The following is an 11,430-nucleotide window of genomic DNA, read 5'->3' as shown; positions in this document are numbered from 1 at the left end:
TATGCCTCTGAAAAAAAGAACAGGAATTAAGTTAATTTTGCTCATGTATAGTTATCTTCTTTACTTTATTGCCTCATAGTTTTTGCTTCTCTCACAGAATTCCTAAAAAACAAAACAAAAAGAAAGCCTTTTACCGTTATTGGTACTCGGTGAACTTTGCTGTGTAAACGAAGACATATTCATGTGATCTTTTACTATTTGAATTTCCTCATGAGCCATAAACATGTGTGGCTCTTTGCCTGGGTGGTGTGTAAACTTTTGTGGGTCCTGATTGCTGATTGATTAATATTCTGCAAATAAAATATAAAGTATGTATTTGCATTGTTTTGTCACTTTTTATTTTCACAGAAACCTTTAATATTCAACATTTTGATTAAATCAGATCTTTGGCACACATTTTCACAAAATAGATGTAACATTGTCTTAAAAAAAAAGTATTAAAAAGATCTTCTGTTTTTACCCGAGTCTCATGCAGAAGAAATGCAATGCCTAAGTTGTTTTACAAAAAGGAGCAAAATTAGATTGCGTAGCTTGTAAAATGTAAAAAAAAAAAAATAGTCATAATGTTCACTTTACATTATCAAATGGAAACAGAACATTTGGTAAACAGAGTTTACGCTGATTTGCAACTTTTTGGCTAATGATGCCAACTTGCTCATGCACTTGGAAAGAAAAAGGCAAACATCTTATCTTAATCATCATACAGTCAGATTGGTTACCACTCATTTAGTTCAAGGATATGGAAAGTATGGAAAGGCACTGCAGATACTCAAATCAGAAGTCCAAATGGCAAAGTAATTCAGCACGCTTGATAAACACAAGAACAAGCCATGAAATCTCTCTTGTGAGAAGTTGTGACCTGAAATCTGTTCTTTGTGACAGCTTGAAGCTCGGTGATGAGCTCAGAGAGAAAGGGCCTATTATCTAGGATCTCCAAGTACTTTAGGTCCTGCAGCTTGTGAAGGTGTAAGAAATCTTTCTTGGGTACGTAATCATGCCGAATTTTGAGACTTCTGAGCTTTGGAAATTGTCGTGGGATTTCAGCAACGTGAGCTCCCAAATGTGAGGGCCAGGGGTCGACATGGAGGTGGACGAGATTCGGTACCTGCACTGCAACGGCCGCCATGTCCTCTGTGGATAATCCTGTGACACACAGTGTGAGACTGGTCACTGATGCTGGAATGGAGCTGGCATACATCATAACAGGTGGACCCTTCACGATGACCAGGGTTGACAGCTGAGGGAGGTCATGCAGCCACGTTCCCAGGTGATGCACAGGTGGCTCCAAGTTTTCAGCTATCTCCTGAGTCGAATGCTTGTAGAAAACAGCAAGATGTTTGAGGCCAGGCATGAGCCTCATTGCATCTTCTGGCAATGCGTGATCCAAGCAGTCGATCAGTTCCAAACTGGACAGGTCTGGGGCTTGCGAATCTGGGTTTGATGTGGGAATACTGTGAAAGGCACAATGTGTGTGCACAACACACACGGAGAGATGCTTCAGTTTAGGCAGGCATTTAAGTATGGAGTGAATCATCCAGATTGTTTCTCCAAAGATTCCCCTCTGATGCCACACCAGGGATGTAAGATTTGTAAACTGGGATACTGCAGAAATGAAGCTGCCCCATATTTTGGAAAATGCAAAACCACACATGCTAAGGTGTGTCAGCTGCTGGGGTTGACACACTGTGGATGCATCTAACAAAAGGGGAGTGGAACTGCCTCTGACAGCCAGACGTTTCAGATGTGGAAAGTACTTTACGCAGCTGAGGCTCTCCTGAGTGCTTCGGGCCATTATCACTGTGGTGAGAGTAGGAAGGGTCAGGGCGAGCTGTTTGAAGTCCTTGGCTTTGGTGCTCATCATCACCATACTGGTGACTTTTCTGCTGCGAAGAGTGGCCCAGAACTGGCTGTTGTAAGAGCCATTTTTAAAATCCAAAACTACTGTCCAGTCTCTCCAGAGAGACCCGTGATCGACAAGTTTCTTGAAGTATTTGCAAGATGTCCGGACGTTGAACTTGTCTGCTGCTGACAGATACCCAAAAATGTGGTTCCAGATCTCAGCGGGAAACTGTGGAGACGACTGTGCCATCCTCTTTGCTCTGCAGACGGATATGTCAGCTCCTCGGCTAGCGTCTATTTTACCGTTACCGAAAAGTAGAAATACCACTCTTCACACCACGCTTGTTGCTTCAAATTGACACGGAAGTGTCGTTTGGCAATAAAAGTGATTGACACAGTAACGATCCAATTATTGTGAAGATGACGCCCATAACTCCCCTCTGATTGGCTGACGGTCCAATATATACTCTTCTCGCGTCTTTTCTCTTCCTCTTTCTTTCACGCGACCCTCCGATAAGGTAAGACTTCTTACTGCCTGCTCAACAAATAGCAAGAAAAGGATCTTTATGCCAATTATGTTACATGGAGTTTATAAATTCACGAGCTAAGTATATATGGCGCTTAACAACATGCAATTTGTGTCCCAGAAACGTACCGCGATGCGCTTTAGCCAAGCGAGGCCTGCTAAAATATTGCTAGCCATTAGCCGGCTAACGTTAGCTGTCGGCCACATGTCAGGAGTGTACCGTGGTCCTGGTTGTGTTGTTTGTTGTTCTGTTTATAAAGTAAATCTACTAACGTTTTTGTTCCCTGGATGTGTAGATACTACCTTGTCTTTAAACCAGCTGTGAAGCGATCCTTGGAAGCACTGCAAGATGCCCAGGGAAGACAGGGCCACGTGGAAGTCCAACTATTTTATGAAAATCATCGTAAGTATGGGCTGGTATTCATCAGTTTACCTTATGTACTCACAACCTTATGCTTTATTATATATTCCTCTATATTGCAATTAGTCTGACATACAGTGGTACGTTTGCAGCAACTTCTGGATGACTATCCCAAATGCTTCATTGTGGGTGCAGACAATGTCGGCTCCAAGCAGATGCAGACCATCCGTCTGTCTCTGCGCGGAAAGGCTGTGGTGCTGATGGGTAAAAACACCATGATGCGCAAAGCCATCCGAGGCCACCTGGAGAACAATCCTGCCTTGGAGAAGTAAGTTTACTGTCCCCTTTCTGCTGTTTGCTCCCTCCAGCCATGAGATTTTATGTAGCAGGATATCTACTGTGCAGCCTGTGTGGTGCTGTATTGTCGTTCCCCCTGCTAAAAGCATCATGTTTCCTCGCTATCTCTGTCTGTCTGTGTCTCTTGACTGCCAGAGACGTAAGGTTTCAGACATTTGAAAAATGCTCTTTTTTTTTTTTTTTTTTTTACAGATAATGATTTGCTAACATTTAACAGTTGATTCTATGATTTGACAGGCTCCTGCCCCACATCAAGGGGAATGTGGGCTTCGTCTTCACCAAGGAGGATCTGGCTGAAGTCAGGGACCTGCTGTTGGCCAATAAGGTGAGAGCCCAAAAGAGAAATCTGACTACAGGAGTACAAACAACCACACAGTGTGGGCCACCTTATGTTCCGAACGAGCAATATGTTTGAGTTATGATCAGATTTTAAATGGCAGGACATCTACTGTGCAGCTCGTGTGGTGCTGCATTGTCGTTCCCCCTGCAAACATGAATTTGTTTCCTCGCTGTCTCTGTCTGTCTGCATCTCTTGACTGCCAGAGACGCAAGGTTTCAGACATGCACTATCTGAAATTTAATTGTTTACCATGTTAAAACACTTAAGATTTAGTCTAAGCAGTATGATGTACTGGTCACTCTATAAACCACCCCAGGTGCCTGCAGCTGCCCGTGCTGGAGCCATTGCCCCTTGTGATGTGGTGGTGCCAGCCCAGAACACTGGTCTGGGTCCTGAGAAGACCTCTTTCTTCCAGGCTCTGGGTATCACCACCAAAATCTCCAGGGGAACCATTGAAATCTTGGTGAGTTTGACTATTAAAATACTGTAGAAATCTGTGCTTGAAAGGCAGACATTTTATTCCCCACTTGTATTTGTTTGAACCAAGCTAGCAAATGTAAATCAAATTGTTCAATCCAGCAGCTAACCAGATTTTTTTCCTCTCCTAGAGTGATGTCGGTCTTATAAAGACTTGTGACAAGGTTGGTGCCAGCGAGGCCACGCTGCTCAACATGTTGAACATCTCACCCTTCTCCTACGGACTCATCATTCAGCAGGTCTACGACAACGGCAGTGTTTACAGCCCCGAGGTGCTTGACATCACAGAGGCTTCTCTGCATGCCAGGTTCTTGGAGGTGAGAGGTCACGTTTGTCTACAGAATGTTCTTGAGACTAAACAAAAATTTAAAAAAACTTCTGTATGTATTAATATATGTAAATTGATTGTCTGACCATATATTGTTGTGAATTTTCTAGGGTGTGAGGAACATTGCCAGTGTGTGTATGGAGATTGGCTACCCCACTTTGGCCTCAGTCCCCCACTCCATCATCAATGGCTACAAGAGGGTCCTGGCTGTCACTGTGGAGACCGAATACTCCTTCCCCTTGGCAGACAAAGTATGATGCCTATGCATGTTAAACCATAAATTATACCACTAGTAAACTTGAAGGATAGGTTTTGGTGTAGCTTGCTACATTGGTCATCATCCAACAGAAATGCATTTTTCTATTTACATGTTTGGTCTCAGAATGCCCTCGAAAGATTTCAAGTTTTTACCTATAATACTTGTCAGACTGAGCTTAATATTTTTCCAGATTACGAAGCCATTTTGTGTAATTGGGAAATTAATATTACACTTTGTCCCCCACAGGTTAAGGCCTTCCTGGCAGACCCAACTGCTTTTGCTGCTGTGGCAGCACCTGCAGCAGCTGCCGAGACAGCTGCAGCTCCAGCTGCTGCTAAGGAGGAAGTCAAGGAGGAGTCTGAGGAATCAGATGACGACATGGGCTTCGGTTTGTTCGACTAATAAAAATACAGCGAACAGAACCAGATTTGAGTCAAATAAGATCATGATTCAATAAAAACTCCGAAAAAAACCATTTTCCTTGGGTCACTTGTATAGTTATATGGCTCATTTGATATGTTGTAGCATAAAATGAACATGTTTTGCAAATTAATGCATTCCACTGAACTAACAGTTGATAATAAAAATAAACAATTCTCTCTAAGTTGTAAACTAATAAATGTACTAGAGGAGAAAAGTTGTACATCACCTTTTTTCAGGAAGCTGAATGGGCAAATGCTAAAGATTTCCTCTTAAAGTGTGTTAATTCCCCAAAATAAGTGCCAGAAGGAAATGTAGGGATTTCACTAGTTACTCCAAATCAAGTGAGAACTACTGGAGAAGTGTAGAGAAATGCATATGAAAATGTGGTATCTGAACATTTCAATGTAATTGTATATTTTACAATACATGCTCAGCCAAATTGCAGAATTAATTCCTAAATTGATATAGTGCAGAAATGACCAGAGTCATGGTAAAGGCACAAATCGTCACCTTCATAAAATAATGGCCCATGTCATCTTTTACAAAAAATGATTTTGTTGCCTAAGTCATCTCATGATGCTGGCCACCTCTGGTAAAATCACCTACGTTCTCAGTTGAACAGATCATGCGATTCTACCCCTGTAGTGGCTTAGGCTGTTTTATTTTGCTTAAGTCAAAAGACAATGTGACAGGCAATTTTACAAGCTTTTCAAGAGGGCGGCTCCATCAAAGAACCAAAATTTACCTATCCACTGGAGTTATTTCCATGATCCAGGGCTTGTCCCCTATTGGTAAGTGATGAGGTTTACTATAAAATAAGCTGGGCTATTGCATAGTTATTTAGTCTTTTTAGTCAATGGAAATCTCACTTGAACATAATAGTAATATCATTTGACCGGTATTATAGTATGCCTGTTGTGCAGTGTCTAGAGGGAGCTTATGCACCCTTAGGGGTGCATGCACACCACTTTGGGAACCTCTGATGTAGCTTAATACAAGTGACCACAAGGCAATGAATGTTTTTCAGAATGATCACACATTTGTGACCGTACACCTCAAAGGGTTGAAATGTTTTTACATTTTGGTAGGAGATGCACTTGACAATTCTGACACCGATCAGGCCTCATCCACCGAAAATGACAATGAGACCGTTGTTGAATAGATGAAGCAGCATGTACCAGGCCAAGACTGTTTCAGATGGAGCAGACAGTACCTTAAACACTCTCGTTGATGTTGTTGAAGATGCCTAGCAGACACATCCACACCATGAAGAGGACATATGTAATTTCCCAATTACACATGATATGATGATGTCATCAGCGATCCAGACTATACCCCATCCTGGACGTGTCCTCTGCCCCTGAAAATGAGGACAGCCTAACCATGGTGGCAACAACTCCAGAACAGCAGGATGAGGATGTTGATTTAAACAATACGGTTAAAAGGAAAATAAATAAATGCCTTAGTCCGGGAACATGGAAGCAAATTGAATCCAAGGAGAAACGTCTCAAAGAATGTCATACAAAGGTGGCAAAGAAATAAATGCAAAGGCTATCCTCCCTGCAACTCAAAGTTATGTCAGCGAGTCTTAACTCGAGACTGCCAAGTCATTACAGAAGAGAAGCAGCAGTGGATATTTCAGAAGACCTACAAAGACAAGAAGTTCCTTCTCCCAGGCACAATCATCTCCCAACTACATCGTGAATATCAACAGGCAGCTGCAACTGCTGGAGTGAGGGCCGTTGGAATACAATATTTCACAGATGTGTTCCATGAAGAGAACTATTCCGTATTCATTCCGCCAAAAGATCAGTGTGATGTTTGTGTTTCATTCAAGCATGGGAATATCAGTAAGGCCGAATATGATGCACATGTCACCAAGAAAGATGAAGTGAGGCAAGAGAAATACAAGAATACAAGGATTCTGCGAATAATGAGAAGTCCGTTTGTACAATGGATTAGGTCCATTTCAAGCTGTCCTTCTTGGAGGACTCTGCGTGGGAAGCACTGCCACAGAGGGTACGGGTGCCAAATGAGCCGATAGCATGGATGAGAATGTTTCCATGTGCTCTACCAATCAAGGAGAGAAAGTTCCAGGACCTCCAGTCAATGAAACATGTCATGGCCGTTGAGTGTCATCACTTCTTTGACAATTTGCCACATCAATAGGCATCAGTCAAGAACCCAGCAAAGAAGAGCTGGAGGGAGAAGTGAGGAGGTGCACATGCCTCCTCAGCATTATGGTGTTATGTTAGTTTGTTAATTATGCTTTATTGTTGACAGAGTTGAAGGTTTAAAATGGCTTAAGTCACCAAGGCATGTTAAAAAATTTGCCTAAGTCATTTATTCCTCTTATTCCATGTCATCATTGACAGACATTGTTATTAGTATGTCAATAGTCATCTATTGTCATAACCTTTTTGACTGAAATTATTAATAAATATCATATAATCAGCATTTGGTTAAGTTTTTTGTGTTTCCTGAAAAACCTGAAAAAAATTACTTGGGCCATTATTTTAGGAAGGTGACAATATTTAACTTAAAGCAATTCTTTTCAGCTTGGGTTTTGCTTATATTCAGATTTGAACTTGAAAGCATATGAGCTGTAATTTTGGCTGACCTTGTGCTAAATTGCTGAAAGTAATGTTTCAGTCTGGAAGTGTCACCCTTTTCTAAGATGATTGAAAGTGTATAAAGATACTCTTTGAATGCACTTTGAATAATGTTTTTTCACATGAAGTTAAATTACCTGGTTAGAAATTCTATAAATATATTTTCTACCTCATTGAAAAATACAGAATTCAGGTGAATGAAAGTTTCAAAAAGAAAGGAAAAATGTACATCCTTATAAAACATTTCATTACTAAATTACTACATTTAAACTACACAGTATACTTCTGAGCAAAATGCACATTTATTTTGAAAACAATGGGCCGGAAATGGAATCGAGTTCGCGCAGCTGGAGAGTTGATGTGCAGTAGCCACAGGAGAATCGTCCGCTATGGCTGAGGTAAGATTTGAGGTTTTATACGTTTTAGAAAGATTCACGTGTCTCAATAAACTACACATTGGTTGCTTGTTGTGGATGTTTGATGAAGGCTAACGTTGCCGTACTTTCCAGTAGCGTTGATGGCTCAGCAAACGTAAGCTAACGCTAGCGTTAGCCCACATATTCATTTACTCATTTTCCCCCGAGTTAACATTACATAGGTGGTAAATGTCAGTGGATTAGAATTGTGTAAGCAACGAAATTAGATGTTGTGGTAACTTTTGTCTTGATAATCGTAGTTTATGTAAGTTATTGTTTAGGTTTTGCGAGATAAGTTTGTGTTAGCTAGCTTCACAGTAGATGTTACTCTTCCAGCCTTTCTCTATGAAAGGTAGTGGCTTAAATTTGGATTGTTTGTCCAGACCCACAGCTTACAGGACCTCCAGCAGCCAACTATCTCCTCCAAGGTGTTTATCCAGAGAGACTACAGCTCGGGAACCATATGCAAGTTCCAGACCAAGTTCCCCTCTGATCTTGAGTCAAGGGTGTGTACATTGCTTATGCGGATGTTATAATTGTTTGCTCAGCATTTAAGTAAGAAGATGAATGCAAACTGTTGGTGTGGTTTCAGGTCGATAAGCAGCAGTTTGAGGAGACCATCCAGGCTCTAAACAACCTGTACGCAGACGCAGAGAAACTTGGAGGGAAGTCCTATTTGGAGGGTTGCCTGGCTTGTCTAACCGCCTACACCGTCTTCCTCTGTATGGAGACACATTATGAAAAGGTAAAACTGCTCCAGGGCTTTGTTGTGAATGGCATCAATTCATATTTCTTCTGCAGTTGAGCTTATATCTGTGTTCTGCTCTGTCTCTCTGTGTACAGGTGTTAAAGAAGATTGCCAGATACATTAAAGACCAGAATGAGAAGATATATGCTCCCAGGGGCTTGTTGCTGACTGACCCTGTAGAGAGAGGCCTCAGAGTGGTATCCTTAACCTGGCTAACGTTTGATAAACTGCATGATCTCCAGGGATAACTGACAGTAATGGAGTCTAGGGACTATGCAACCAATTGTTGCCCAAGGAGTATGTCTGTGTTGTTTTCATACCTTGCTACTTCCACATGGTGATATAACAAGCTATTGTTTTTGTTTGGTTTCTGTGTGTGTTGTTTTGGTCACGACTAGACTCCAGATCAGCAATTTTTTTTGACAAGTGTTAAGATATGGCAATAAACAGTTGAATAGGATGGAGGTCTGAGGTAAGGTTAGGCTTATCAATAGGTTTTTCTGTGCGACCCACTCAAAAATCTTTCCACCTGCAGACTTGGTCAGAATAATCAGTAATTAGTTTGTTTTACACCTAAGTTAAAACACCGATTCTAATTGACAAGTGTTTATTCAGCTTTAAGTAAGTCCTATGGTAATTTGAATAATTTATTTTAAACTAATACTACTTTGCATATACTATTCTGACTCACTGAAGGTTGTTCAAAATGTGCCATTGTCCAGCTATTTCAGTCATCATTCTCTTCTAGCTAGTAGTGTGTTACTACCCTTTTCAAAATCCCAAGTCACGACAGGAAACGATAACAAAAACGTCAGAGCAGCAACCTACTTGCTGAAAGCTTTGACGAAGATTTGAATAATGCAATAAGGCCGGCCTGCTTAGTTCTTTTGTCTTTTGCTGAGATTTAGTCATTTTGATGCCAGTGCAAATGTTCCACCAAAACAAGTTCTCCCGCAACAGTATTTTGTAAGGCCACTATCAGTGCATCGTGAGCTTAGCATTGCTTGAGACGATTGTGATTGGTTCAGACAAATACAAACACCCCATCTACAAAAATGATATATTGGTGCAGCCAGAGCATTTTCTAGCTCTGACACTGCGAGGTGGCGATAGGACTGGCGTGGTGAGAATATATGAATTCTAAAAAAAGGTAAAGGATGTCCACGTAGCATTCTGTATTTTCCTTAACTTGCTATCTCCCAGGTTGAAATCACCGTCTTTGAAGACAGAAGTATTGGTTCTGGAAGATAAATGAATTCTGGGTATGTTGTCATTCAGAGTCCGCTTCATTTAGAAAATGTTTGGAGCTTCAATATGATGGTTATTCCTGTTATTAAGGAAACCACAGTTTCAGGATTTGTTTTTCTTCCCCCCCCTAAAATTCACACATCAATCTTATTACACAGCATCAGTCAAATTGATCTTGAGGGTTCTTGAAATTCCATCATTTCATAATGGATGTGAAACACTTTGCAGGACTTTAAAATAAGCTATAACAATGCTGAAGACATCATTGGGTTGAGCCTTTGTTTATTCTCTAACAGAAATTTTCCTCTTTCTTTTACCTCAACACAGGCTGATGACTCACCAGATACCCTCTATGTGTCTGACAGCACATATTCAGCCTCCTGCTTCGCCTGAATGATGTCTATAATTTTACTCTGATCCTTTTTCTCTGTTATTTATAAGTACTCTACTGTCTGCCTATCCTTATACATTTGTAAATGTGTTTTCTTGTCTTTATATACACATGGTGAGGTTGATCAGGACCAGTCTTATTGGATAATGCCATTGTGTTAAATGCCCCTTTTTGACCATGGCAGTTATGGGTGATCTGGTGTGTGTTGTTTTGCAAATGATGTAAAGTCACATAAAGTGTAGTCGCCAGGAATTAACACGGAGACTGGTTGAGTCTGAGTTGTTGCCACAGTCTGTAAACACTATGGTTATGGATCGTTCTCGACAGTATTAACATGATTGTTGCCTTTGTCGAGGAAAATGTTAGTTTAGTTTTATCTGTGCATAAACGTGACATACTTTTTGGGGTGGGGGTTGAACTGCAGATTTTTATGACTTCAAAGTTGGAGCATGTTTACCTTTAATAAGGCCATCACTAAATAATAACCTGACCTACATTATAAGAAATGTTATTTTCCTCACTGGCACACTACAACTGCACTTAATATCCCAAACCATATTCAACAGTCCATGCTACATGTTTGGCAAAATGTTTACTATCTGTGTTGGAAATATCCCTTTTTCCATTATCACCAAACATCACAGAATTTATGAACTCTCCACAAATTGATTGTAGATGGTGTTTTAACAACTGATCTACTTTTCTTACAAGTATTGTTATGTTTTATCTAAATAAACCTGTTGACCTTGTGTAGTGTTGGACCTTATTTCAAATATCAGAGTACAAAAGGCTTTGAAGAGAATGAGAACTAATATTAGGTTTGGGCAGTGTTTTGCAAAATTATTGCTTCCCTTATGTAAAATTATAAGTAATTAGTTATTACTGTATAAAAGTTCAAACTATAATTGCATTTGTGGTTCTCCTAGATTTCAGTGCGTAAATCTTTCTGCATCTGTAGCAATCAATCAATTTCCAGAGGCCAATTTTGTTTTACCACCCGCATTCCCCAAAGACTCGCCTTACCCATGTCTCTGATTGGCTGTTTGGAACTGGTATAGGATCAGAGCCAATCAGAGGCACCGAAGGGGCGGGGATCCTCAGAATG

At 40.7% G+C, this 11,430-nt stretch overlaps 2 protein-coding genes across 2 annotated transcripts; both read left to right on the top strand.

Annotated features, from left to right (window-relative positions):
• Nucleotides 1-2,637: 2,637 nt before the first annotated feature.
• Nucleotides 2,638-5,081, top strand: rplp0 (ribosomal protein, large, P0). Its single transcript, XM_069711617.1, has 7 exons — nt 2,638-2,768; nt 2,879-3,054; nt 3,321-3,408; nt 3,740-3,886; nt 4,032-4,217; nt 4,339-4,479; nt 4,734-5,081. Exons 1-7 carry the CDS (start codon nt 2,715-2,717, stop codon nt 4,887-4,889), a joined length of 948 nt encoding a protein of 315 aa, XP_069567718.1. The 5' UTR covers nt 2,638-2,714; the 3' UTR covers nt 4,890-5,081.
• Nucleotides 5,082-7,833: 2,752 nt separating this feature from the next.
• Nucleotides 7,834-11,074, top strand: golga7 (golgin A7). Its single transcript, XM_069711605.1, has 6 exons — nt 7,834-7,920; nt 8,322-8,444; nt 8,531-8,683; nt 8,782-8,883; nt 9,890-9,948; nt 10,262-11,074. Exons 1-5 carry the CDS (start codon nt 7,912-7,914, stop codon nt 9,935-9,937), a joined length of 435 nt encoding a protein of 144 aa, XP_069567706.1. The 5' UTR covers nt 7,834-7,911; the 3' UTR covers nt 9,938-9,948; nt 10,262-11,074.
• Nucleotides 11,075-11,430: the final 356 nt, after the last annotated feature.

Source organism: Brachyistius frenatus, unplaced genomic scaffold (assembly GCF_029030835.1).
Source record: "Brachyistius frenatus isolate BFR_SWC_R1_liver_20210118 unplaced genomic scaffold, ASM2903083v1 Contig_4, whole genome shotgun sequence".
Classification (NCBI taxonomy): domain Eukaryota; kingdom Metazoa; phylum Chordata; class Actinopteri; family Embiotocidae; genus Brachyistius; species Brachyistius frenatus.
This window is presented reverse-complemented; position numbering and strand designations above follow the sequence as displayed.

Bases quoted from the DNA above. Each gene is read 5' to 3' on its own strand.
- golga7 (XM_069711605.1), top strand. The intron at 8,445-8,530 runs GTGTGTACATTG...GTGTGGTTTCAG, and splicing joins CCTCTGATCTTGAGTCAAGG to GTCGATAAGCAGCAGTTTGA. The intron at 8,684-8,781 runs GTAAAACTGCTC...CTCTGTGTACAG, and splicing joins TGGAGACACATTATGAAAAG to GTGTTAAAGAAGATTGCCAG.
- rplp0 (XM_069711617.1), top strand. From the start codon at position 2,715: ATGCCCAGGGAAGACAGGGCCACGTGGAAGTCCAACTATTTTATGAAA. The intron at 3,055-3,320 runs GTAAGTTTACTG...ATGATTTGACAG, and splicing joins AACAATCCTGCCTTGGAGAA to GCTCCTGCCCCACATCAAGG. The intron at 3,409-3,739 runs GTGAGAGCCCAA...AAACCACCCCAG, and splicing joins ACCTGCTGTTGGCCAATAAG to GTGCCTGCAGCTGCCCGTGC.